A 26,560-nucleotide genomic window follows, 5' to 3' on the forward strand; every position below is an offset into this window, starting at 1 on the left:
CATCCTGCTGGGCTGTTCAGTGCCTGCTGGACCTCCAGAAGAGTTAGGACCTCCAGAGTCTCTCTCTGAGTTTCATACTCTTGTCTCACGATCATTCTGCACACTGCAAGCGCTACATAGGCAATCTGCTTTGTAAGTCTCATCCCCCGCCCTGCCACCACCGTCCTCTGCCAGGCCTATGTCGCCCTCTTGTCTCTCCTGCCTGCTCAGCCTCCCATCATGCCTGGCACCACCCGCCTGTTCCCGCACTTTCCCACTGCCCTGGACACAGGCCATTCCACCAGGATCGTAGGCCTTTACCAGCTAGCTTTCATGTGGAGCTAAAGAGTCAGTATCCGCTCCCTCAGGCCATGTGTTCCCCTGTGGGCCTCCTCCCTTCCGTGAACTGGAGGGGCCCTCTGAAAAAACCTGTAATGTCTGCTCGTACATCCATGATGCATGGACTCTCACGAACTGTGAGGATCCCTCCACTGTAGCAGAAATTCACTGTACTGCGTTCCCTACCTGAGCAGAGAGTCAAGGCTGTGAAAACAAAACCATCCAGTTACCTCCACGCTGCCTGCCAAAAGGGGTTGGGGGAGAAGGTCCAAGAAGTGCCCAGAGAAAGGAAGGAACATTTTGGGGAGACCAGAGGACAGGATGATGGGAACAGGGCCCCCACAGCACTGGGGATATACTGTTGACATCCAGGACCCTGGAGACTGGTGGACGGCTCAGTTCCGACTGATGCAGCCTTGCACCTGAGGACCAATCACCCAATCCCTCAGGAGACATCTTGGGGGAAAACCCTCAGATACCTTGGGTGAACTCCCCCTCTGAAAGACCAATTGTCACCTCAGAGGGCCCTGCTGGTGACATTGTTCGTCTCAGAAGCCTGATGCAGATGCAGCAGTGCTCTCTGACCCAAACCCAAGCTGCCCCTTGCTGCAGGACAGAAAAATAGAGGAAGTAGTGCCTGAAAACCAGCAGCCTATCCAGAGCATACTAGACATGCCAAGGAAGGTCAAAGAGGCAGATAAGCAGTCATGCATCCCTTCAGAGTGCTCTTTGCCACCAGTATCTGCAACCAGTAGGCCCTCCAAAAGGAAAATATCCATGCCACTTTTTGTGCCTCTGCCACCAGCAATGCCATTACAGTGGGGGCAGAGGTGAGTTGCCCCCACCTCATAAGCTTCCTTGCATAGCTATTGACAAAAACCTGGGCATTTTGGACAAGACCCGGGGTCAGGGAATGAAGATCTTGGAGGGCTGAGCAGAGATCCTGGAAGACGAGAGGGCCACTCAACCTGCCCCTTCATCCCCCCTACTTGCCTCAAAGACTACAGACTCTGTGCTCCCAGCCATTCACACATCACAGGTCCCTTCTCCTACCACAGACTTGACTGACCAATCGGCCAGGTCCCCAATTCCATCTGTCCCTCCACCCTCCCCAACAGAAAATACTGATCAGGAAACAGGATATGTAGCTCCTAACTCTCCTACTCTTGCTGTTCCTACTGGTTCTCCTCCCCCTGGGGAAAGTCCACTTAAGAACGAAGACCCTCTTCAACCAGTCATCAATATAACACCTAGTTCTGACCCCCTGACACCTCCTAACACCTCAACCATCTCATCACATCTGCCCTCCTGCAAAGGAGAATCCCCAACTCCTATGTGTGTAGATCCCCCCACCGCTTTTCCCACCCACCCCTCTTCCAGTCCCTTCTCCAAATAGTCCTGATATTTTTGTTCTGGCTATAACAACTCAGCCAGATTCTTCCTCTGTCACAGCAAAGGCATCAGCAAATTTGACATCTGATCATACTTTAAATTCTGATGTCATGGACATGGACAAAACTCCTCCCTCCTCTCAAGCTATCACTTTCAGATCTCCCCCAGGCCTGAATGGGGTGAGCTTTCCTTCATTATCCCAGGTACATTGCAATAGGATGCCGAAGTGCCCTGGAAAGACTCTCGCCTCTACCATGCCATAAACTGATGGCCACCTGCCCCAACATCACCCCTCAGCCCACACAAGGGACACTTGCTGGGCAACAGCAGACAGCCGTTCTCCCCTGTACTAGTATTTCCACTGGCTTACTCGTGAATTCGGGAACCACCACCGTTCCAGTAGGCAGCACCTCTGCAAACTGCAGCCATTGCTCTAACCCTGATGCAATGGATACCACACCTCCCTCACAGGCCGTGGTCTTTCATTCTCTGCCTCAGTCCAAGGCAAACCACTTACCATTCTACAACTCACCACCCAGTAGCAGCACTGCTATGGCCCATAACTCTACAAATTAACCTGCAAAGTCAGCCATCACACCAATATCAATTCCTAACCACTCTGCCCCAGGAATCACCTCTCAGCCTGTATCTGGGAACCAAAATGGGCAGCAGCCTGGCAATTCCTACCAGTAGGGAAAACCAGTAGGCCCAACACAAGCCATAGGTCCAACTGCCTCTCTAGCCCAACCGTCCAAAGATGGCCGAAAGCAGTCAGGTCTTGCAGCCTCTGCATTTGGCACCACTGCCAAAAAACAGAAGGCCTTTGGTTACAAGACAGGTATTCTCCCCAATGGCATATCTACCGCTAGTGGCCATACAGTTGCCACTGGGATGCTCAGTGCCAGGGTCAGTGGCTCCCTGATTACACTTACTACTCCAGCCCCACATGTGTTCACAAGACCTGCAGCCCCCATGGACGGTGGGAACTTTGGGTTTGGTATCTCTATCCCAGGCCCCGCTGGCTCACAGGTACCCAGAACATCCAACTTTGGGGCAGGACTGCAGGGGGCACCCAGCACCACATCCGCTCCTCCTTTTGGTCAGACAATGCAGGCCGTGTCTCAGAACAATACGGCTGCTGATGTAGGAGGGGCAAGTACTGTCCCAGTATTTGGACAGGCTTCCAGTTCCACTTTAAAACCCGGATACCTGGGGCCAACCTGTCCAAAATGTGGGTGGTGCAGTAGTGGGAAACCACAATACTGTTTCCACTGTTGGAGGTGCTGGTGGGCCCAGGACCCTTAAGTGGACCCAGGGATCATCCAAACAAAGATAAACTTCTCCAGGTGGAAAACCAACCACGAAAGGCAAGAGAAATTGGTCAAAAGACATGATTACTTCCACGTTAAATCCAAGCACCGAGAGTTAACCCGTCCAAAGCAGGGGTGGTCCGATTATGGGAAAGGACAACACCGCTTCCACCATCCGAGGCTGCAGTGTGCCCGTTACCTTTAAGTGCATCCATGGCCCATCAAAGCAAAGAACACCAGGGGTAAGAGCTTCTACCTCAGAAAAGAGAAATACATCAAGAGATGTGTATATTTTGCCCTTAAATCTGAGAACTAGGGGCCAACCTGCCGAAACCATGGGCAGTACAACTATCAGAAAGGACAATGCTGCTCCCACCATTGCAGCCTCTGGTGTGCCCATGACACAGAAGCGTTCCCAGAGCTCACCCAAACAAAAACACCCCACTCTAGGTGGAAAAGCCACTGCAAATGGGAAAGGAAATGTGCCAAAAAACGTGTGTGTTTACCCCTGACAGAACACCAGGGACTCACCTGGCCCCACGACCACTGTTGTAATTCCAAGTACAAGCACCAGCTCTGTGCTTCTACCCACTACTAGTTCCCTCTTCCCTCCAAGCACCTGTGGAGCACCTGCCCAGAATACAGGTCGTTTAAAGGAAGGGAACACCGTCATTCCCAAGACGGGACAATCTGGGATTCCTGCTTTACATCAGTATAACTCTGGCCCACCTGAGGCAAACACAGGTGGTACAGATGAAGAAGACATCGTAGCAATGATGGCGGCTCTTTACATCAACGAGTGCAGACCACCTAGCACTGACACAGGTGGTGCTGTGGGAATCAGCACCACATCTACTATGACTGGAAACACGAAAGGTCCCCCATCGACACAGACCACACGGAGCGTCCCCAACCACAGCACTGATGGTGCAATGGGGGGTAGCGCCATGAAATTTTAGAAATCTATGCTCGGAACACGTAGGTCTGCCCCTAGTCAGAGTACTCCTCTGACTTTGGAGAAACCAGTAATGTGTTTGGAGGTATCTGGCCTACTTCCTGTGCCCTGAATGTAGCTGTCATCTTCATAAACTGCCCAGGGCTCCATAGGAGACTACCGAGTTCCTGTCTTTTGTGCCATGAGTCTCAACAAATATGGGACATATATTCCTCTGCAAATTATATGTGACAGTAAATGGACTTTGCTGTGCTTTAAAGGAGCTCAGCCCCTTCATGTGAGACTTAACCTACTCTCTTACTACAAGTTAGAAGGAAACACCCTTCAGGGCTGTATATTTTGGAAGACAAGGGGCACCTGAGCCCAGTTAAGAACTACACCAGATTTGAGAAGTTCCAGGGGTGGAGAATAGAAGAAAGCTCTATGTATCATCAACTGTGCCTGCCACCCCAGGCTTGACATTCACTTGGCTGACCAAAGCTCTGAGCCAGTTTTCCCTAGTCCTACAACTGGCAGGATGCTGTCTGCTGTCTGCAAAAGTTCCTTGCCCCATACCTACTTGCCTCAATGGACACTTATCTTTCCCAAATTGAATATATACTTCTATATCTAAAAAACTCTGTTCTCATTAATCTGCCTTTGCTCATGTGCCTTTTTGTCTCTCAACAGTGGAGAAAGAATTAGCCTACATGAGTGGTGATGGGCTGAACCAGAATTAACTATGTAAAATTTTCTGTGTATCAGGGGCTGGGATGTGGAAGTAGCCAGGCTTCTAGTGCTGACTCCTGAAATCTGCATTTTGACTGTAAGGGATGACAGTCCAGGAGGAAATAAGGTTCAAAGGAGGGAGGGAAGAGGTGACTACCCTCCCCTCTTCCCTCTGTGTTTTGCTCTCCTCTCCCCCAACTCTGACCTCATTAGTGGCGGGATAACTCCGGATGTGTCAAAGGAAGCCGCTCTATGATTTTAGTTTTTAAACATGTTTAAGTGTTTTCTTATGTGCCTTCTTATTTAATTTAGACTTAGGCCAGTCGTTCTTATATGTTCCCTCTTCACCCAGAGAGGACAGATTTGAACCTAGAGGAACAAACGGAGTAAAAGCGGGTGCCTGCTCTGGAATTGTTGTAAATTTCAGTTTACTTAGAATTTATCACTGCTGCTTAAATGCAGTAGAAAAGATCCTCTTCAATAATCAGCCCAGCTCAGATCTAAATCAGCATAAGGCATCAAATCGCATGTTACAATCGTGCCCAATTCTTGCTGACCCTAAATTTTTCTGGATCTCCATGAGACTCAATAAAGGCAAAATTCCTGACTTTGTGTAGCCTTCATTCTAGCTGGAGGGGAGAAAAATGCAGGCACGTACGTTATCTGCTAGATTAGCCAGTTACAAATGCTGTGGAGAATAAAGAACATCGAGCTTATAGGCAGTAGACAGGATAAGCTTCCCTAAGTGGAATTTGAACAGGCTAGAGGGAGGTGAATGAATCAAACATCTGAGGGGACAGCATTCCAGATGAGGAGGAGGATCGCCGCAAAGACCAGAGGGAGGGGTACCTGATACTCTCTGGAAACAGTGATAGATTAACGTGGCTGGCATAGAATCAGCAAAGGGAGGGAAGAGAGGAGGAAGGAGATGTGGGTTGAATTCCCTGCACCATTTATTGGTTGTGCAATGACAAATGGTGGACCCAAGAGTCAAGTGTAGAGACCAGAGGACAGGATGACGGGAACAGGGCCCCCCACAGCACTGGGGATATACTTTTGACATCCAGGCCCCTGGAGACTGGTGAACAGCTCAGTTCCTACCAATGCAGCCCTGCACCTGGGGACCAATCTCCCAATCCCTCAGGAGATAGCTTGGGGGAAAACCCTCAGATACCTGGGGTGAGTTCCCCTCTGAAAGACCTCTTGTCAGCTCAGAGGGCCCTGCTGATGACGTTGTTCTTCAGAAGCCTGATATGGATGCAGCAATATCTCTGACCCAACCCCAAGGTGCTCCTTGCTGCAGTACGGATTAACACAGGAAGTGGTAGCTGAAAACCATCAGCCTATCCAGAACATACCAGACCAATCATGGAAGGTAGTGAGTGGGATAATTGTATATGTGGAGGACTGAGAAATGCTTCAGCTAGTATACAGTGACCTGGAAAAGTACAAAGATGACCTGGAGAAGGATAACAATGATTTGTAGCAGGACAAAAATCTGGAGAAGGAAAATGATGACCTGAAGAAGGATCAGGGACACACCCCAAGAATTGCCCAAAAGATTAACTGTTGAGTGACCCAGTTAGCTCTTCAGGTAATATAATGGGGGTATGATTCTGAGAAAGACCTTAGGAGCCCATTAGTGAAAAACTCCATTGTGTCTGTGGAGACTATGGGTCACAGACAACTTGAAAATGCCCTGAAGATACATTTACACAGAAAGTCTGAGGAAATCAATGATGGTCAGGTGCCTGGGACTGTGTATAATTGATGGCATACTATGAAGCAGACATCACTTCTTTCTGAGAAATCCCAGACTGAAATAAAACAGAGAAGTTTGCCACCATCAGAGGTTGAGGACTATTCCCTGAATACCTTCCACGAGCTTCCCTTTGTTGAACTTAGTGCAGAACCGAAGCTGGAATACCATATTAAAAGTTTTCATAAGAGGCTGACTTGGGGCTTTCCCCTTATGGTCCTTGAATCCATTATCTCTTTATATTGAGAGAGTCCACATTCCATTCTAGCCTTTCCTCCTCAACCAATGTGATTTCTGCAGCAAATTTTAAACCTGGGAGCTTCAACCCCCTTGATGGAAGCTTGAGATCTCTCCATGGAGACACAGCAGGAACAGCAAATTTAGCCCCATCCCCGATCGTCTTCTTCCTGCCACCTCAACTCTGGGCAAGGAAGAATAGAGAATGCTGAGGCAATCACCCTCTAATATCAACCATCAGTTTGCAGAGGATATTCTGAAAACTAAGGATGGCACCCAGACTCTTAAATCTGTCACGCATGACACCATAGTAAATAGACGGCCCCCAAGGCTGCCTACAAGGCAAGGTGCCTTCAGACAGGAGCCAAAGGGTAGGAGTGCAAATTCTGGTGGTAGAAGAGGATGGCAACAAGGCATAATGTTGAAGAACCTATTCTGTGCCCACAGAGTCCAGAGAGATATTCAGGACCAAGGAATTTCATAAACATCAATCACAACCTAGCATCTTGACAATCAACAAGCCAGTTAGCTCCCAAATTATAAAGGGAATGAGCATCAAGTCAAAACCACCATCCCACCAAACATACCAATTCTGCAAGATCCTAAATCACTTAATCTCAAAGAACAACTCTTGCATGAGTTAAAGCTTATGACGGAGGACAGAGAGTGTGACCAGGCCCAAGCCCAATACACTGGCCTGCCCTCTGCCTCAGATCATTTGACTTATAAGGCTTCACTGACTCATGCCCAGGCTGTCTCCCATGGGGACATGAGAGCTTCCTAGGTGTTGCATGTCCATCCAGAGGACAAAGTATTACTATGGAACAACAACAGGAGCCCTGAGTCCCTAAGCATGTCTTAAGGAAGTGCCAGGATAAGAATGCCCCACCTATTGCAAAGACCATGAAGCCTCGAGGTTCCAAGGCACAAGAGCATGGTGGAGGGGATGCAGGACTGGGAACATCCCAACTGAAAACAGTTTCCCCACTGAAGATGTGGCACTGAAGAAGAGATTCCCTATGCAGTACAGGGTATTGAAGGTAAAGCTGGGAAGCCAGCCTTCCCAGACCCTATCACAGAGGGTCAGCCGCCTCCTGAAAGCCTTTTCAGTAAAAAAAAAATGAAGGATTTTTGCAATGGCTTAATCCTGGGATAAAAAGCAGAAGGCAAGAAAACTCCTAGGAGAAGCGCAGTCCCCTATCATCTGTTGAAAGCAGAGGCCTGCTTAAATGTAGAGCTGCCTTTACTGGGACGTCTGAAGCTCAGAAAATCATGACAGCTTTTGGGAAGATCCAAGAGGAGAAAATGGGGCATCGCCATGCAATAGGCAGCACCTGCCCTCAGCAGCCCATTCCCTCCCCAACCAAGTTTGGGAAAACTCAGCAGAAAGCACAAGTGCAGGCCCAGGCACAGCCTGTCCCGGGGTGCCCTTTCAACTACAGGGTTTCCACCTGTAAGGAGACAAATACCAGGTCCTGCCAGCAAGAAGCTGTCTTTGCTGGCCAAGGCCTTACTGGAAGGAACAGAGAGCTCAGAATCAAGGACAGACAGCCCCAGAAAGTTGTGGCATTTAAGAACCAGATACTGCATCAGAAGTATCCCCTCTCCATGCCCCAAAGGGAGCCTGCGCCCCACCCAAATGCCACCTGTGGGCATCAAGCTGCCCAGTGGCCTCCCGCAACTCTCACAGCTCCTGAAGGCACTGTGTGCAGAGATGCATCTCTACTACTTAGAAAACCCTTCTCCAGAATTTCTAGTGGGGAGAGCTGGGGGCAGAATTTCCTACCCCAAAATAATGCCTTGTGAAGAACAAATATTTCTCTAATAAAGTGATGTCTGTTCTGTGTACTGTCTTGGGAGCAGGGGTTTTGGGTAACTCAGTTCAGCTGTTACTGATAGCTTCCTTTGTCTTCTAAAAGGTGACCAATCTTATGGAGTTCTTGAGAAATATGCATCATGTGCCCCCCCCAAGGCCCCCAAAAGCCCTTTCCCTCTCTGATGAAGTTTGAGGAGATGGGCTCTCTTTCCTGTCCCATAGCTTAGCCTTAATGAATATGTATAGTAGCTCACACCTCTCCCCTCATTGAATGTTTCATACCTTTTACAGTCATCTTCTATATCTGAGGAGGATCAAAGACAGGTATAGTTTTCAGAAAATAATGATTAAGCTGCTGTTGTTTCTTCACTGTTACTGTGTTACAGTAGCTTAATCATTATTTAGAAGTCGGTGATCAGAGGATCCCACAGGTGGGTGAATTCTGAATGAGAGTATTTTGGTGTGGGGTGTGTTGTCTGGGTTGATCTTTGGCTAGTTGGTGTACAGTTGAAAAATAGCCTAGATGCTGCTTAAGAATCAGTCCTGTGAGTCATGTTAAACTTGACATTGAGGTTTCCCACTGGAAGTGCTTCCCTTCCCTGGGTGTTTCTTCAGGCTGCTGGACTGAGGATGTTTTTTGCAGAACAAAAGCATCACTTATCTGTAATTGGTAGGAATGTTGACAAGGCAGCTACCACCTTCCAGGGTAAGACAACTTTGAAGAAATGAGAAGGTGAAAGAGGGACCTTGCTGGTAAAACAAAAGTTTATGGCTAATCATCCCCTTTTCAGGACACTGTCCTGCTTACCACTTTGAGGCAGACTGGAATCTGGCACAGCCTACTGATGCCTTAGACCGAAAAGGCATGGTTCTGTTCCTTGAGTATGCAAGCAATACCTGTAGGCTGTAAGGCATGGCATGCCCCTTGGAGGAAGGTGATCTTGGTGCCTGCCTTCCATCCACACTCGATGACAATATATAAGATATTGCCTTTACTATGGCTAGGATGGCGGTATGCCTCCTTCAATATTCACGGCCTTAGTGGAGCCATGGTAGCTCTTCCCCATGAGACGTGTAGCTTATGAAGCAGAGGTGAGTTCTAGACTGTGTGCCAGGATACAGATGTTTGTGTGTCTACCATGGAACTCCATGGAATGCCTTTTTTTTTGGGGGGGGGAGCAGATGGCACACATTCCCACACTTAAAATAGGGCTCTGGAGGGAAAGCAGCTCCACCTCAGACTGGGACTCAAAATGGGGTGAGTGTGCTAGAGAACACCTGAGGTAGTGTTCTGGACAGTCTCAGGACTGCTCAGTGCTAAAAACAAACAAACAAACAAACAAACAAACAAACAAACAAAAAACACATGTCCATGACCTCTCTCAGTACCACACTTGTAGCTTCTTGTCCAGTTTATCATTGACACTATACTATTTGAAATTTGGGGTCACAGAAACAGTGCAGATTTGTTGTGGAGGCCCTGAGGGGGACAATATGTGGGAAGAGGCCATGGGCAGGAAGCCTGAAGAGGTGAGGAGGGCGTACAGGAGGCTCTAACATCTATGCGGACAGACAAGCCAGTAACCCAGCCTGTCGGTTCCTACATAATCTCATTTTTTAGTCCATTATGGCCAATCCAGTGTACTTCATGCCACCCTGTAGAGCTTATGACCGGGAATACTTCTGCCATCAGGAATACTATTGTCTGACATTCTGTCCTTCTGCCTCATGCCCCTGTCCTTCCAGCTTACATGTCCCTGTTAATTTTTCTACTCCACATCATCCACTTTCCACTTCTTGCCTATCCAGCAAGGCCTTGTTCTTCCTTTCCTCACTGATGGCTTGTCGGGTAACCAACATGTAAAAAGCACCAGCCCAACATAGCAAAGAGAGTCCATGGTACTGTGACAGCATTATCTGGTGACATGTGGTGGCTGCAGTTGTGGTGAGCACAGCACAGCATAGAGTTGCACACCTGACACTCGTGTGATATTGCACCAGCCATTCTTCAGTTAAAAAAACAAACAAACAAAAAAACAAAAAACAAAAAACAGGCTCCAGTACAATTGGACGACCCAATCTAATCTCCTTCAGTCCTTCCTGTCTGGCAAAATCTTATCTCTCTGCCTTTTTGGAAATGCCTTTCTGTATGTAACTGATTATTGTTGGATTAAATCTCCCATGTCAAAACTGAGTCTACTCACAACTGAGTCTACTGATGCCACATGAAATTCAGCCCCAGCACTACCTGGAAATCATTCATTCACTCCACAAACACTTATCCAAGACTTACTAACTTGAACAAAATAAATGGAGTAAGGTCACTATTTCCTTAGTACATTCTGTCCTCAATGTATACTCAGATCTAATTTATTTTATTTTAATTTTTATTTGACAGAGAGCAGGAGCACAATCAGAAGGATTGGCAGAGGTAGAGGGAGAAGCAGGCTTCCTACCAAGTAGGAAGCAGGACTCAATCCCAGGACACCAGGGTCATCACCTGAACCGACGGCAGATTCTTAACTGACTGAGACACCCAGGGTGGCCCTCAGATCTATCCCAAATTTCCTTTGTTTTCCTCAAACTTAGGCCATCTTCACTTGCCCAGAAGATGTACTGGACCACAGTTCACAGAGGAGCAAGAAAGCAGTGATTGAGCCTCTCACAAAACAAAACAAAAAACAACCTCAAATCCTTCCAAAAAATATCCCCTTTCTTCTTTTCCTTTTCCTTCCTGCTATATGGAAAGAGGATTCCTTCATAATCTCAAAGGAAATATACTTTCTGAAATGTCTTTATTGAGAGAGAGTTAATTTCTAGTCTTGATGGACTGATCTACCATTGCAGGTCACCTTCTGACCCACCCCTTCACCCTGTCCTTATGAGACACCCAACTTCTTTTTTTTTTTTTTAATTTATTTTTTTTATTCGTTTATTTGTTTATTTACAGCATAACAGTGTTCATTGTTTTGGCATCACACCCAGTGCTCCATGCAGTACGTGCCCTCCCTATTACCCACCACCTGGTTCCTCAACCTCCCCTCCCCCCCCCCCGCCCCTTCAAAACCCTCTGGTTGTTTTTCTTTAATGATTTTTACTACAGAAATGTTTAAACATGGCCAAGAGCACACAGAACAATATAACTTCCCACATATCTGTCACCCAAATTACACTGTTATCACTGGGCGGGTGTCATACACTGATGAAAAGCCCTTTTAAATGTTGCCATCCATCTCTGAGACATATACTATGTGTCCATGTCAAAGCTCTCACTTTTCTTTGATATTTGTCACTTGTGCTACACACTTATTCATAACAGGTGTACGTAGCATTGGTGACAAAAAGGCACTGCGCTTTAGAGTCTTTGGAAATCAGTTCTGTTCTGCCTTATAGTCAACCCTGAGGAGCTATTTGAGTGAATTCCTCAACCCCACACAAGAAGTAATCTTATGGAGCAAATTCAGGGCAGAATTTCACTGTCCCTTAATCACACAGTATCTGTAATATGCAAAAATATAGAGGAACACTGTATATGTTGTTAAAGACTTGACACTATATGTTTTCAAATATTTAGAAGAAAAATATGTCCTGTTATTTTCCAAATAAGCTACTATGTTTCACCTTTAATGAAGTAGATCAAGCACTCCCCTCTTTCAAAATGGCATTAAAAGTAAAAGATTAGATGAAAACTGCTCAATATCATTAATCATTAGGAAAATGCAAATCAAAATCATTATTTATGAAAATTTCAAATCCACAAGGATGACTGAAATCAAAATGAATAAAAATGTTGGTGGGAATGTGGAGAATTTAGAACCCCCCCACAATTTTGGTGGGAATGAAAAATGGTACAGCTATTTTAGAACACAGTGTGGTAGTTGCTCAAAATGTTACACATAGGGTTAATGTAGGACCCAGCAGTTCCACTTCTTTGTATATATTCACGAGAAATGAAAACATAGGTCTACACAAAAACTTGTAAACAAATGTTCATAGCTAGCTTATTTATGAGGTCAAAAGACAGAAAAAATACAGACATCTGTCAACTGAGAATAAAATAACTGGTAAATAAAATATAACATATCCCTATGATATAATATTTTTTGGAATAAAAGAGACCAATCCATGTCAAAACAGGGATGACCTTGAATACATGTTAAATGAAAGAAGCCAGTCACTAATGACCACATATGATTCCATTCACATGAAGTGTCCAGAATAGGGAAGTCTAGAAACAGAAAGTAGATTCATCTTAGAGTTGGAGGAAGGAGGGGAGAGGAGAATGATAGCAAAACATTGCAGATTTGTTTCTCTTAAGTCAAGACAACGTTTTAAAATTGACTGTGGTGGGGCGCCTGGGTGGCTCAGTGGGTTAAAGCCTCTGCCTTCAGCTCAGGTCATGATCCCAGGGTCCTGGGATCGAGCCCCGCATCGGGCTCTCTGCTCAGCAGGGAGCCTGCTTCCTCCTCTCTCTCTCTGCCTGCCTCTCTGCCTACTTGAAATCTCTGTCAAATAAATAAATAAAGTATTTTAAAAAATAAAAAAAAATTGACTGTGGTGATGCCTATACTGAAAATCAAGGAATTATACATGTTAAATTGGTAAATTGTATGGTATGTGAACTGTATTTCAATATAGCTGTTAAAACAAGTAAAGGATTTAAAAATTAATGCTTAAGGATGACACGAAGGGGAGCATAAAGGACAAAAGTTTTCAACCCATTTTTGGAAGATGGAAATCTGGTGGAGGAGTGGAAACTCACTAGCAGAGCAAACAAAGTGCTGGCAAATCAATTCACACTGCAAAACCCAGGAGACAAGCAACCTGGTGGCACTAGAGAAAAAAGAATTTAGGGATTCCATTTAAGTAACCATGTTGAATCTTTGTTTTTTGTTGTTTGTTTTATATTGCATGTAACTTCTAAAATCTTTTTTTTTTTTTCAAGTGGGGTGGTCTTTGCCAGTTTGGTAAAACCCTGTTGAAATGTTAGCATGTTTCAAATGTGCAAAGAGGATCCCAGGTTTCTTGCATAGGACAGAACCTGAGAGAACTGTTTTAAAGTTGGCATTGCACACATCTGGGGTCGGGGTATGGTGGAGGCAGTAGCTTCTGAAATCAAAGCCAGAAATCTCAAAGGTTGGGTTAAATTCAAAAAATAAAGTTGTGGAAAAGTTGCATGCATGGTAAAGGCATAGATGGTAAAGCCATATAGTCTTTATCCAGATGTACCTATTAAGATTTTGTCCTGTTTACAATCTCTCTCTCCTTTCCTCCTTCCCCTTCTCTACATATAGGAAAACACATATGCATATGAAAATTATACATACATTTTTGAATATTTGAGAATACATTTCATGCATCACATACTTTCTCCCTGAATATTTCATAGTGTATTTCTTATTATAAAGAATATTCTCTGACAGCACAGTTATCTCCTTCAGTAAATTTCACATTGATCTTAAACTTTTAACTAATCTCCCACTCAAATTCCATTTTTATCAACTTATCAAGTAATGTCCTGTGTGTATGTGTGTGTGTGTGTTTCTCTGTGTGTAAACCTCCTTACAGGAGTTAGTCTAGGATGACGTACTACATCCAGTTGCTGTGTATCTGTAGTTTCCTTTAATCTGGATCAGTTTCTCAGCCTCTTTTAGAACAAGGCCAGGTTTGAAAAATCAAATCGATGTGCCATATTTATAACCCCTTCTCACCTGGAAATTTTTTTTGGGTGGAGCTTATCCTGCTCAGACTTTAAAGTATGTTTTTATAGTTTTGAGACCTAGGTGCCTTAGGGACAGTTAAGACCACACTTTCTACTTAAATAGAATTCCATAAATTCAAAGATATGTGGAGGGATTTTTCTTAATGGACATACGTCCTGCAGTCAAGGGAGGGTATGTGAAGTGGGGTGGGCTAGAAGTGTACTTTCCTTTGGCAGAGACAATGGTGAAGCTGTGGACACAGGTTAAGGGAGGAAAAGAAGGCTGTAATCATTGGCAAACCCTCCTCATATGGAAGGGAAAGGATTGGGTGTCTAGGGCCAAGACTGATTAATCAGCGAGGGAATATAGGCAAGTCAAGTAAGGAAATGATACAGGGCTTAATTTCAACAGTTTATCATCTAAATAATGAAGCCATAAGAGTTCCGATTATTATATGACTGGGTAGCATGGGGAGAAGAAATAAATACATATAACCATCAATAAAAATGACATTATTATTTAACATTGGTTGGCAATAAGGTATTTTGGTGAAAAGGTAGAAGTTAAGTGGGAAAACAGTTTTCATGGAAGAAATAAACATAGGTGTCATTCAAAAAACCAAAAGGTATTGGTAGGTATAGTTACAGTTGTGCTCATTAGACATTAAGCTAGAGGAGCCCACTTCCTAAATCAAGAGAGTTTGGTCTGCTGTGATGCAGCACACTTGCTCTGTAAAATAAAGGAACCTTTAAAAATGTTGGGGGGAGAAGGGGGACTTGACAGAGAGAGAAGAGGGAGCAGCAGGGAGAGACACTATACGTGTGGAAGAGAACCTGTAGGGTGTGAATAGCCTAAGAGGGATTTGGGGAAATGAAAGAATTACTAAAAGTTTTTAAGTTGTTTGCCCCAGTTCCATGGGTTTGTCGTGCCCTTGTGTCCCTCTTTGTCATGCTTTCTGTTCCTTGGTACAGGCTATTCTGCTTTCTCGGGCTTTTTAGTGAACGTTTGAATACTTTTTGGTATTCAGTACTTTTGGATACTTTTGAGGAGCTATGGGGGTGGGGCTGCTGCTGAGTCTATTTCTGGCTTCATACAGGGAAAGATGCATGAGGGAGAGCTGCAGCTGAAGGCAGAGTAGATCTTGAGGATGTAAATCCCGGGGTAGAGCAAACCTTCAGAAACAACTTGAGGTCCAAAATGAGATCACCAAGTAGAGAGAATGGTCTTAGGTAATAGGGTAACAGGGGACTGAGAACATTTCACTAAGGTAAATATATGATATGTGACTAGGTGGAGCAGGAAGGTAGGCTGGAGGCATCTAACAGGCCAGGAAGGATGGACACATCCGCTGGGCTGGAGAGTGGGGGAAGTGTTGCATGTGAGTTTCTCTCTCCTGTGCTGTCCCCTCCCAGCACTCAGGAACCATTGGTGTCTATACTAAAGCCCTGTAATGTGGGCCTGGAACTCTAGTCTAGCACATGGATTCTCCATGCCCAGCTGCCTGAGGCAGGAGTGCATTTGCAATGATGTGAATCATCTTTCAGAAGACTTACTGCACCATGGCTGAACTCCAATTACACTTGCTGAGTCTTCCCATCCTTGCCTTCCTGGATTGGGTGGGGCTCCTTCTTCTGGTGCTGTGCTACCAAAAGAGGAAACTGTGTTGTGTTTACCAGTATTTTGGAAACAGAGATGTCAAAAAGGTAAGTAAAGTCCCTCAGACATACTAAATCTTTCTTTTCAAATAGATGAATTCAAAACAACTTCCAAATGATGCTTTTGCTGAATCTTACAAATTTTAAGTAATTGTTTTATTTTATTTTATTTTATTTTATTTTATTTTATTTTAGAGTCTCTATGCTCAGTGTAGAGCCCAAGACAGGGCTTGAACTCATTGCCCTGAGATCAAGACCTGAGCTGAGACCAAGAGCCAGATGCATATCAATTGAGCCACCTAAATGCTCCTTCAGTTGTATTTTAATTTTGACTTGGTTTAAAATATTTTTTTTTCTTCTGAGTCTCCTTTCTTGGCCTGTATATTAGTAGTGTGTCATTTAATCTAATCTAAACATGTTGGGATTTCTAGTTATCTTCCTGTAGTTGATTTCTAGTTTAAGTTTACTATGGTCTGAAAACATACTGTGTGTGATTTCTATTTTTTTTTTCAGTTGTCATTTATTTTTGGCTCTTGGGGCAATGTTATCTTTTCAATATGAAAAAAAGCAAGTTCAACACAAAATAGAAATTTGAAGTGTAGGACAGGATGAAGCCAAGAGCAGGGGAGGGAATAGCAAAAGGAAAAAAACGAGATGTTGCCAAAGATGGGAGGGTCTCCTTGTCCCCTCTCTGGAAGAATGATTCAAAAGTTTTAGGTGGCAGTACAAACCTTTCTGTATATACACAGCAGAGCTGGGTGTTTGCTAAGAAAGGGTGGGTATGGAGAGGGTCTTTCTGGAGGCTAGTCCCTCTTCCCCTTCCTGGCCCCCTTCTCCAACCAGGGGAAAAGGAAGGAATCCAACATATGAAGGTGGTTATGTAGGAAAAGGGAAGGATCCTGCTTTAACAGGGTGGGGCAGAGCCCTGCAAAAGGGACAGCCCAGGACACAGCTTGGAAGAAGATGGAAAAATAGAGATAATACTGTCAACACCTCTCCTGAAGCTGAGAGGGGCAGGGAAATTCCTGGAAATTAGGACTCAAGAGCCTGGATATCCCTCTCCAAAACTGCTCTAGAATAGAAAATCCTACCCCTTCCTTATAGGTACCTCTATTGCTATGAGGTAGCTTTGTTTCCTTTCCCCGGGGCTATCACATGGGCTTAGGATGGTGGTCATCTACTGGGTTTTAAGCACTTGGTTCTAGATGGAATCTGATGAGACCCAGCTTCTTGGAGAATTATCTTATAAAACAAAGGGAAATACCAACTGGACAGATGGGAGAAGGGGACACCGGAAGGAAATACAGGATTACTGAGAATGGCAGAAATCTAGGTTTCCCAGAGTGGAAGAGAGGAGACATTCAACAAACAACAAGTATTTATTGAGTGCCTATTATGTGCCAGGCACTGACCCCCCCCACCAAAAAAAAAAAAAAGGAAAAAAAAGAGACAGAGGCAGAAAATGTAATTCTGAGGGAGAGGATAGGGGCAGCTGAGAAGAAGGCTGTGGGAATGGAGAAGCCTGAGGTGATGGTGCTCTGCCTTAGGCCTCCTCTTTGGCCTCCTCACCGAAATCCTCCTCCTCTTCTGCGGTGGCATCCTGGTACTGCTGGTACTTGGAGACAAGGTGATTCATGTTGCTCTCAACTTCGGTGAATTCCATCTCGTCCATAACCTCACCTGTGTAGCAGTGGAGGAAGGCCTTGCGCCGGAACATGGCTGTGAACTGCTCTGAGATGTGCTTGAAGAGCTCCTGGATGGCTGTGCTATTTCCAATGAAGGTGACTGCCATCTTGAGGCCACAAGGTGGGATATCACAGACTGCTGTCTTGACGTTGTTGGGGATCCACTCCACGAAGTAGCTGCTATTCTTGTTCTGCACGTTGAGCAACTGCTCATATACCTCCTTCATGGACATGCGGCGGCAGAAGACAGCAGCCACAGTGAGGTAACGGCCATGGCGGGGGTCACAGGCAGCCATCATGTTCTTGGCATCAAAGACCTGCTGAGTGAGTTCAGGCACAGTGAGGGCCCGATACTGCTGGCTTCCACCGCTGGTCAGAGGTGCAAAGCCTGGCATGAAGAAGTGGAGCTGTGGGAAGGGCACCATGTTGATGGCTAGCTTCCGGAGGTCAGCATTAGGTTGACCAGGGAAGCGGAGGCAGGTGGTGACACCACTCATGGTGGCTGAGACGAGGTGGTGCAGGTCTCCATAGGTTGGCGTGGTCAGCTTGAGAGTGCGGAAGCAGATGTCATAAAGGGCCTCGTTGTCAATGCAGTAGGTCTCATCTGTGTTCTCTACCAACTGATGGACGGAGAGGGTGGCATTGTAGTGCTCAACCACAGTGTCAGACACTTTGGGTGAGGGTACCACACTGAAGGTGTTCATCATGCGGTCAGGATACTCTTCTCGGATCTTGCTGATGAGCAAGGTGCCCATTCCAGAGCCTGTGCCCCCACCCAGTGAGTGGGTCAGCTGGAAGCCTTGTAGGCAGTTACAGCTCTCCGCCTCCTTCCTTACCACATCCAGGACTGAGTCAACCAACTCAGCCCCCTCTGTGTAGTGACCTTTGGCCCAGTTGTTGCCTGCCCCAGATTGACCAAAAACAAAGTTGTCTGGTCTAAATATCTGCCCAAAAGGACCTGAGCAAACAGAGTCCATGGTCCCGGGTTCTAGATCCACCAAGATAGCACGAGGAACATATTTGCCACCTGTAGCTTCATTGTAGTACACGGAGATGCGATCCAGCTGCAGGTCGCTGTCACCGTGGTAGGTTCCAGTGGGGTCGATGCCGTGTTCATCACTGATTACCTCCCAGAACTTGGCACCAATCTGGTTGCCACACTGACCGGCCTGGATGTGCACGATTTCCCTCATTGTTAAAATTTATTTTAATTTTTTTGCTCGCCTCAAGGTGTGTACGGGGCAAGAAATGATACGGAATTTTTTTTCCTATACTGCTAGTCTCAGGCTGGATGGATGGGACGTGTCCCAGAGGCTGGAGCAGCGAGGTCCAAACACAGCCACAGGAAGGTTCTGAGAGCGATTTCTATTTTTTTAACTAAAAAAAGTTTTTATATTAACATATAATGTATTATTAGCTCCAGAGGTACAGGTCTGTGAATTGCCATGTGTGCGTTTTCTATTTTATATTTGTTAAGGTGTGTTTTGTGGTCCTAAATATGGTCCATCTTAGTGAATGTTCCATGTGAGCTTGAGAAGTAAGTGTATTCTGTGGTTGGATGAGGTATTCTATAAATGTCAATTACAGCAAGTTGATTGTTGATGTTTGTTGGGTCAACTATATCTTTACTGGTTGTCTGCCTGCTGAATCTGCCCATTTCTGAGAAAGTGCTACTGAGATCTCCAACAATAACAGTGGATTCATCCAATTTTTCTTGCAATTATACTAGTTTTTGCCTCACATATTTTGACACTATGTTGTTACATGTGTACCTGTTAAGGAGTGTTCTGTCTTCTTGGATAATTGACCTCTTTGTTGTTATATAATGCTTTTCTTTACCACTGATAATTTTCCTGTTGTGAAGTTTGCTTTGCCCAAAATAATAGAAATACTCCTATTTTCTTTTTTTTTTTTTTTTTTGGCTATTAAATCTCTTTATTGAAGAAAAAAATAGATGACATACATGCTTTATGCAGAAGTGACATTCGGGGGTCCTGCCACACCGGGGTTGTTCAACAGCTCTGTGTTGCTGACAAGGTTGTTGAGGGTCAGGTAAAATAATTAAAAGTGGATGACGAAGCAACTATCCCTTTACCTGCTTCCTTCTTGTCTAGCACCCAGTCTTTCACATTTTTCTTCTGTGGGAATTTATGACTTGTGCGTTGAGTAAACGCCATATCACTGGTTTCTAGGGCCATATTTGCAGGACATGTGCCCCGACACAGCTTCTCTATTCCGGGCATGTTTCTAAAAAGTGTCTCAGATTCTAGGCTGAAAAACCAACCAGATAATTTAGGATCCGGGCAAGTTAGGGTACGCACTTACTGAATTCCAAGATGCATGGTGAAATGGTGAGATCAGAAAGGGGCCCTGCATTTGATAATAATGCAAAAACAAAAACAAAAACAAAATAGCATGAAAGAAACTCATTAGTATATACAATGGATGTCAGTTGACCCAGTAGATTGCTCATGTGTTAAAAACAATTTAGGGTGTTGCAATGTGATATGTTCTAATCCCACAGGTTATCCTTTTGACAGCTGACCTTGAACTTATAAAACGTATGCAGAGTAAAAGAAAACAGAAAGAAAATAGTTACTCAAGTGTGCAACTGCACAAATATACCCTCTTAATACTCCTATTTTCTTTTCATTAGTGTTAGCATGGTACATTTTTTTCTGTTTCTTTGTTTTCAATCTATCTGTATCTTTATATTTAAAGTGAATATTTTATAGACAATATATAATTAGGTCTTGTTTTTTTTTTTAATGTGCTCTGATAGTCTCCTCTTTTAATTGGTGAATTTAGACTACTTCCATTTAGTGATTTTATTATTTTTAAGATTTTATTTATTTGACAGAGAGAGAGTGAGAGAGCGTGCACAAGTAGGCAGAGCAACAGAGAGATGGAAAGGGAAAAGCAAGTTCTCCACTGACCAGGGAGTCCCATGCGGGGCTCAGCCCTAGGACCCTGGGATCATGACCTTAGCCAAAAGCAGCCACTTAACCTACTGAGCGACCCAGGTGTCGCAAGTGTTTTTTACATATAGTCGGATTACTATCTCTATCTTGTCTGTACTGTTTGCTATTCATTATACCTATCCTTCCTCCTCTTTTTCTGCTTTTTCTGGTTTTAAACAAGCATTATATATAATTGTGTTTTCTCACTTTTGTTAGTCTTTCAATTATTGTGTTTAAACATCTTTTAGTGGTTGCCCTAGTGTTTGTAATATATATTTACAACTACTCTAAGTCCACTTATGTATAATGTTATACCACTTCATAGTGCAGGAGTATCCAATTCCTCCTGTCCCTTGTAACATTGATGCCATTAATTTTACTTATCCATATACTAAAATCACCCAACATGTTGTTATTATTATTATTAGGTCAATTCAGAATAAGAAAAATGAAAGTTTTATTTGATCATCATTTATTTCTTCTCTTCATTTCCTTTATGTAGATCTGAGTTATTTTCCTTCTCCTCAAAGAACTTCTGTTAACATTTATGCAGGGAAGGTCTGTTGCTGATGAATTCCCTATTATTTGTCTAAGTTTTTACTTCTTTTTTACTTTTGCAGGATAATATCTCTAGATATAAAATTTTGGATTGATGGTTGTTTTTTTCAACACTAAACATTTCACTCCAATCTCTTTGTTTCATGGTTTATGATAATACATCATAATTTGTATGTTTTTTTCCTCTAGAGGTAGGGTTTTTATTTCCCCCTGGATTCTTTCAAAAATTTATCTTTCATTGTCCTACAGTTTGAATATGATTTGTCCAGGTATAGACTTTTATACTATTTCTCTGCTTGGTGCACTCTGAACTTCCACAATGTATCACTAAGTTGTTATTAATCTTGGAAAATCCTTGGCCATTATTACATCAAACATTTTTTTCTGTTCTGTCTTCGTCTGGTATTCCAATTACATATCTATTATACAGTTTGAAACACAATTCTTGGATATTCTAGATTTATCTAGATTGGATATTCTAGATTAGCATTAATAAAATTATTTTTTCTCTTTGTATTTCAGTTTGGAAAGTTTCTACTGTCATATATGCAAACTCATATATTCTTTCCTTACTGTATGGAACCTACAGATAATTCAGTCAAAGGCACTGTTCATTTGTCATACTGCTTTTGTTTTCTAACATTTCCTTTTGATTCTTTCAGGGAATTTCACTCTCTTGGCTGTTTTTGTATGTTTTTGTATGCTGTCTACCTTTTCTGTTTTTGTATGCTGTCTACCTTTTCCATTAGAGCCCTTAACATAAAAATTGTGGTTATTTTAGATTCCACATATGAGAATTCTGAAATTAGTCATGTCTGAATATGCACCTGATGCTTGGTTTGTCTTACCAGTTTGCTTTTTCTTGCCTTTAGCATGCCTTGTAAGGTTTCTTTGTAAACCTTGTTTACAAATACTTTACAAATACTTCAAACATGAAGTATTAGGTAATCGGAACTGAAATAAACAGATCTTTAATGTGAAATCTTATGTTAATCTGGTCAGGTGTTGGGGTGTGTTCAATATTTATGTGTGTTCAATATTTATGGTAACTATGCATATCAGAGGCTGCAGTTTCCTTTAGTGTCTTTGTTTTTGTCTCTCCTAGTGTCTTTAGGTTTCCCTAAATTTCCCTAAATAGAAACTATAACTTGCAGCTCTGCTTTGCTATGATCTTGTTCCTACACCAGAGCCATCAATACTGTAGCAAGGTGTCAGGGGAGGGGATATGATTAATCATTCATCTTTTAATGGGTTTATGTCCTGGATTATGATGTTCGCTAGTGTTTAAAAGATTTTGTTCTGTTTTTTTCCACTCTATCTATGAGAAAGGAAGCCTAGAGGGGGCTGCTGTAGTTGGGTAATTTACCTTCTCCCATGGGGCATAACGCTCATAGGCTTTTCCCATTGAGTAGGTTTGTGTTATGGAAAATACTCTGGGAATATTTCACAATGTTTTCAAAATGGATTACCTTTCTCTTTTCTCTCCAAGAATACATTCCCCTGCCAGAAAATTGAGCTTTTTTTTTTTTTTTTTTTTTGGTAGCTCTACTGTGAGAACTAGTTTGGGTTCCTGGTAATATAATCCATAAATATGTGAGGGTCCCCCTTTATATTGTGACCCCAGGCATTTCTCACTCTCATGCTAGCCCATATGCATCCTCCAGCAATTTGTCAAAGTGTCTGTTTAAGTGTTTGTACCAGGCGAGCAGTGTTGAGCCTCCAGTGCCTTCTGTTTCAGGTAAGCGAATCTTAGGAATGATTCTCTGCACTGAAACTCTTGGAAGATTTGAGATAGTGGTTTGCCACTATGGTTCCAAGAAATGTCATTGATTTTTAGTCTGTTCAGCATTTTGCTTCTTTCACAGACTGAAGTGGTGACTCCCAGGCTTTTTTAATGTTAGATCTGGAACCGGAAGTTGCCCTTCAGAGAATGACTATTTTCCTATTCCTCTTCTCATATTTCTAAATGAGTTTGGTAGGGTCAAGAAAACACCTAAAATGGGAAATCTAAGGAAAGAATAGGCATTAACTCCTCTAGGAAAAGAGATCTGACAGGGTGAAGGATTAAGGAAGCACTAAGGTTTCTACTTGAAACTCATAGTCTATTTGGGTATGGTGGTGGGTCTTGGGTAAAAGCCCAAACATAATGATTCTGCAGTTCTAGATTGGGTTATTTGGAGAGTATGAGGTCTGCTTAAGAAAACAAGTTTTCCTAGGTCTTGATCATGAGTCACATTCCCATGTCAAGCATCACTCAATCAAGCCTGCCTTCATGTTGGGCTGATCAGAAGAACAGTGCTGAGCCTCTGAGAAGACAGTGGGGTCTGAGCTATATCCTAGGATACAGGGTCTACCTAAGGGAGCATAGATGTGACTCTCAGGCTTTAGTTTCTATGTCCGCATTGAACAAAGAAATTCTTACTGAGAAAATCAAGTGTGAACCTCCCAAATAAAATCCTCCTTTGTTTTTCAAAGTAAATGTGGAAAATATTTTATCACCTTAAAAATTAAGAAAAGCAAGGAACACAAAGTTCTATAAATTAAAATAAAGTCCTGGTATTTTTGGATAAAGAATGTCTCCATTTCTGAGAGAAGAGTGAGAAATGAGTCCCCACACCTCATTCTTTTCTTTTTGTTCTAGCATCAGGGCAGAGCCAAGAGGAGGAAAGGTGGGACTCTGAAAGATAAGGTTCTGCTTATTGCACCCAAGCTCTCCAAGGCTGGCCCTTCCTGTCCTTTTCACGAGGACCCAGTCCATGATCTCTGAGGATGCCAACTGCTAGACACATTCCCTCTCAGAAAACAGAGGCCTCAGAGGAGAGGCTCATGAAAATGCTGTCAGAGGGCAAAACCCTTCTCACATTCCCTGCTCTGACAATTACTGAGCGTGAAGCAGTGATGGATCTGGGCAATGAGTGGTATCCAATACGTGGCCATGTGAGATGTTAAGAGTCAGAACTTCTGAAGTTATGAGACTTTGTGAAAGACCTGTGACATCATGGATACTCAGCTTCCTCTTTGAGGTAACCGTTGACCTATGTTTCACATAGGGCAGTTTTCAGTAACACATGGGATAGATAATACATACAAAAGCCCATTGTGAATGATCAAATAATGCAAGTCTTACTATTATCATTGATCATGTGACCTTGTATCCTAATTCTTGCAGCTCTCCAAGTCCAATCTACCAAGGATATCTTTAAAGGACACTCTATTCAGTCTCTTATAAGATCTCTCGCTTCTATCTTCATCATTCTCCTGGTTTCCCATGGAGGAGAACTTGCCATGGAGAAGTAGAGGAGGCAAGAAAGGTGCTTTCTCTTGTGTAAAGGTGAGTAAACATTACCTTCTTTCCTGTACCCCTCTTTAAGCAGAGTCTATGTATTTCTAGGGCCTCAGAGAAGCCTGGAATTGACATGGGATAGAAAATTCTCAGAGTTAGAATTTGAAAGTCTTGGGGATATTGGTGAGTGGGGGCTACCTTTGCCAGACCTGCCAGGGTCACATATGTTTCCTCTGGTCCTGGCTGTAGGTTTGTACCTCCTGTCTCCCACATCCACTTTCATCAACTATTATGTCCAGACCCCTTCTGTGAGGTGTGTAACAACACAATTGCTGAGGTGAATTGGCTGCTCTTCCAGAGGCACTGGAAGATGCTACTCCCTCTGTGATCCCCTTGGTTTCTACAGCTTCTGTGACTGAGTCATCATTCACTTCATCTCCTGTCTTCTCTGCAGTTGCTCCAGGAGACCTAATACCAGGCTCTTTGCCTGAGGCTTCCCCCCAATCCCCTCCATCTTCTTACCTATCCCAATGACCCCTTTAGCTGACTTTTTCTTACCCTCACCACTAGGTACTCCCTTCCACTAGAGCCAAAAGTCTAGGATTCTTAATTCTCAGAGAACCTTTCCATACCTCTACCCCGTGACTTTCCTCCTTTCCTACCATATGATGCTCAGACAACCAGAGGCCACTTTACCTCTGAATACCATCTCTATTCTTGACCCTACCATTTCACAAGATAACAACCTCTTACCACATCTGTCTCAGACAAGGAATACCACTGATTCTTTTGCTTGTCATCATGTACCACCAACTCTGTTTCACCACTGCCAGACTGCCCTTTAACTGTGACTCAATCTAAATCAATTTCATCTCATTGAAACCTGTTCCTGAGAAGTCATCCCCACATAGCCCTGGTAGGTTGTCTACTTATGTCCCAACAATTAGAGGCAATGACTGTTCAAACCCATCAAGTTCAGAATTCTCCTATTGGCAGACCCATGCCAAGAACATGTTCCTCCCCACATTATCACACTCTGATTTTCACCAAGAGCAAGTCTACCTCCATCAACCAGAAACCTGTCTCTGGAGAGACTCTGCTACTAAGCACAAGGAGGCCAGTGGAATTTCTTTCCCTGGCCTTAATATCCAGGCCCTCTTGGAGAGACAAATGTAGAAGAGAATGGCTTTTCAGATTTTAGAGAAGAAAGTAAAAGAGAAGGGGCCATTTTCCAAACAAATGTGGTCAGAATACCAATGGACATCTTTAGGGAATTTGTTGCATCCGCTTGATGTACAGGTCACCACAGCCTCCAGAATTGGCTGGACTATTGAAGGCAAATAAGAGCAGCTCTCTATTTATCAACAGCTCCTCTATGTCAAGGCTTTGGCAGAAAACTTGCATCAGAAACATAGCCAGCTCTTCTTTGCACAGTGAGTCCTTAGTAGCCACTCTCTTGTTTTCTAGTAGTACTTCCCCACTAGAGTCTCACTTTGTCTTATTCAATGGAATTCATAATACTTCTGCCACCAAAATGCTAGCACTTCCACCACTTCCTCATTCCCAACAATTTACTCTCCCCATTGTACATCCCCAATCCTTGCCTCAATCAGTGTCCCCATCCCAGCCCCTACCTTTCACTAAGGTGAACACCCACGTCCATTTTCAATCCTGCCTCCTGATCATACCACCTTCTTCATCCCTAATTAGGGACTGTGGAGTGTCTTTCCATAGATCCAAGAATGAATCAGACTCTCCTATCTTGACTGAAAATCAACACCTGGGAAGGCATGTGTTGCAGAAGCAACAGGAAAGGTTGCGGGCTTTAGTCCCCATGTTCCAGAAACCTAAAGAAACCATTTGTCCTCAATCTCCCAACCTTCCACTGTTAGCCAGTCATCCCATGCCTACCGACCAGTCTCTATCCTTCCTGGCCATTTTCATATCATCTGTGAACCCCAGGAGACAATGGAGTTACATAGCCCAAGGAAGGTAACCCCACTCTTTTGCCTCCATGACTGTAGAAATCTAGACTTCCTAGCAGTAATAGAGCCTCAGCATACATTATCAGAACTCTCTCAGAAAAAAGGCAGACATGTTCACTTACAATTCTCTGAGTTCCAGGGCCACAGTAACAGGGATCTAGCAAAGACTGAATTGAGTCCCCCTGGAAGTTTCCATGAGAGAGTCCATACAAAGTTCCAGCTAAGAAAAGATATGAG

General features: G+C 43.8%; 1 protein-coding gene across 3 annotated transcripts; it reads right to left on the bottom strand.

Moving 5' to 3' along the window:
• Positions 1-17,270: 17,270 nt before the first annotated feature.
• On the bottom strand, positions 17,271-19,269 carry LOC123953044 (tubulin beta chain-like). Of its 3 annotated transcripts, none has more exons than XM_046022953.1 (2): positions 19,247-19,269; positions 17,271-18,731 (listed from the first exon to the last, which is right to left on the bottom strand). In XM_046022953.1, the coding sequence occupies exon 2, from the start codon at positions 18,728-18,730 to the stop codon at positions 17,396-17,398; it is 1,335 nt and encodes a 444-aa protein (XP_045878909.1). In that variant the 5' UTR covers position 18,731; positions 19,247-19,269; the 3' UTR covers positions 17,271-17,395. The 3 variants fall into 3 exon arrangements, with proteins under 3 accessions (XP_045878909.1, XP_045878908.1, XP_045878910.1); XM_046022952.1 differs by lacking the exon at positions 19,247-19,269 and having other exon boundaries at positions 17,271-18,564; positions 18,697-18,783; XM_046022954.1 differs by lacking the exon at positions 19,247-19,269 and having other exon boundaries at positions 17,271-17,755; positions 18,362-18,783.
• Between the last annotated feature and the right edge of the window lie 7,291 nt (positions 19,270-26,560).

This window comes from Meles meles, chromosome 11 (assembly GCF_922984935.1).
Source record: "Meles meles chromosome 11, mMelMel3.1 paternal haplotype, whole genome shotgun sequence".
NCBI lineage: Eukaryota > Metazoa > Chordata > Mammalia > Carnivora > Mustelidae > Meles > Meles meles.

Excerpts from the sequence above, each read along its gene's own strand:
- LOC123953044 (XM_046022953.1), bottom strand. The coding sequence starts at position 18,730 with ATGAGGGAAATCGTGCACATCCAGGCCGGTCAGTGTGGCAACCAGATT.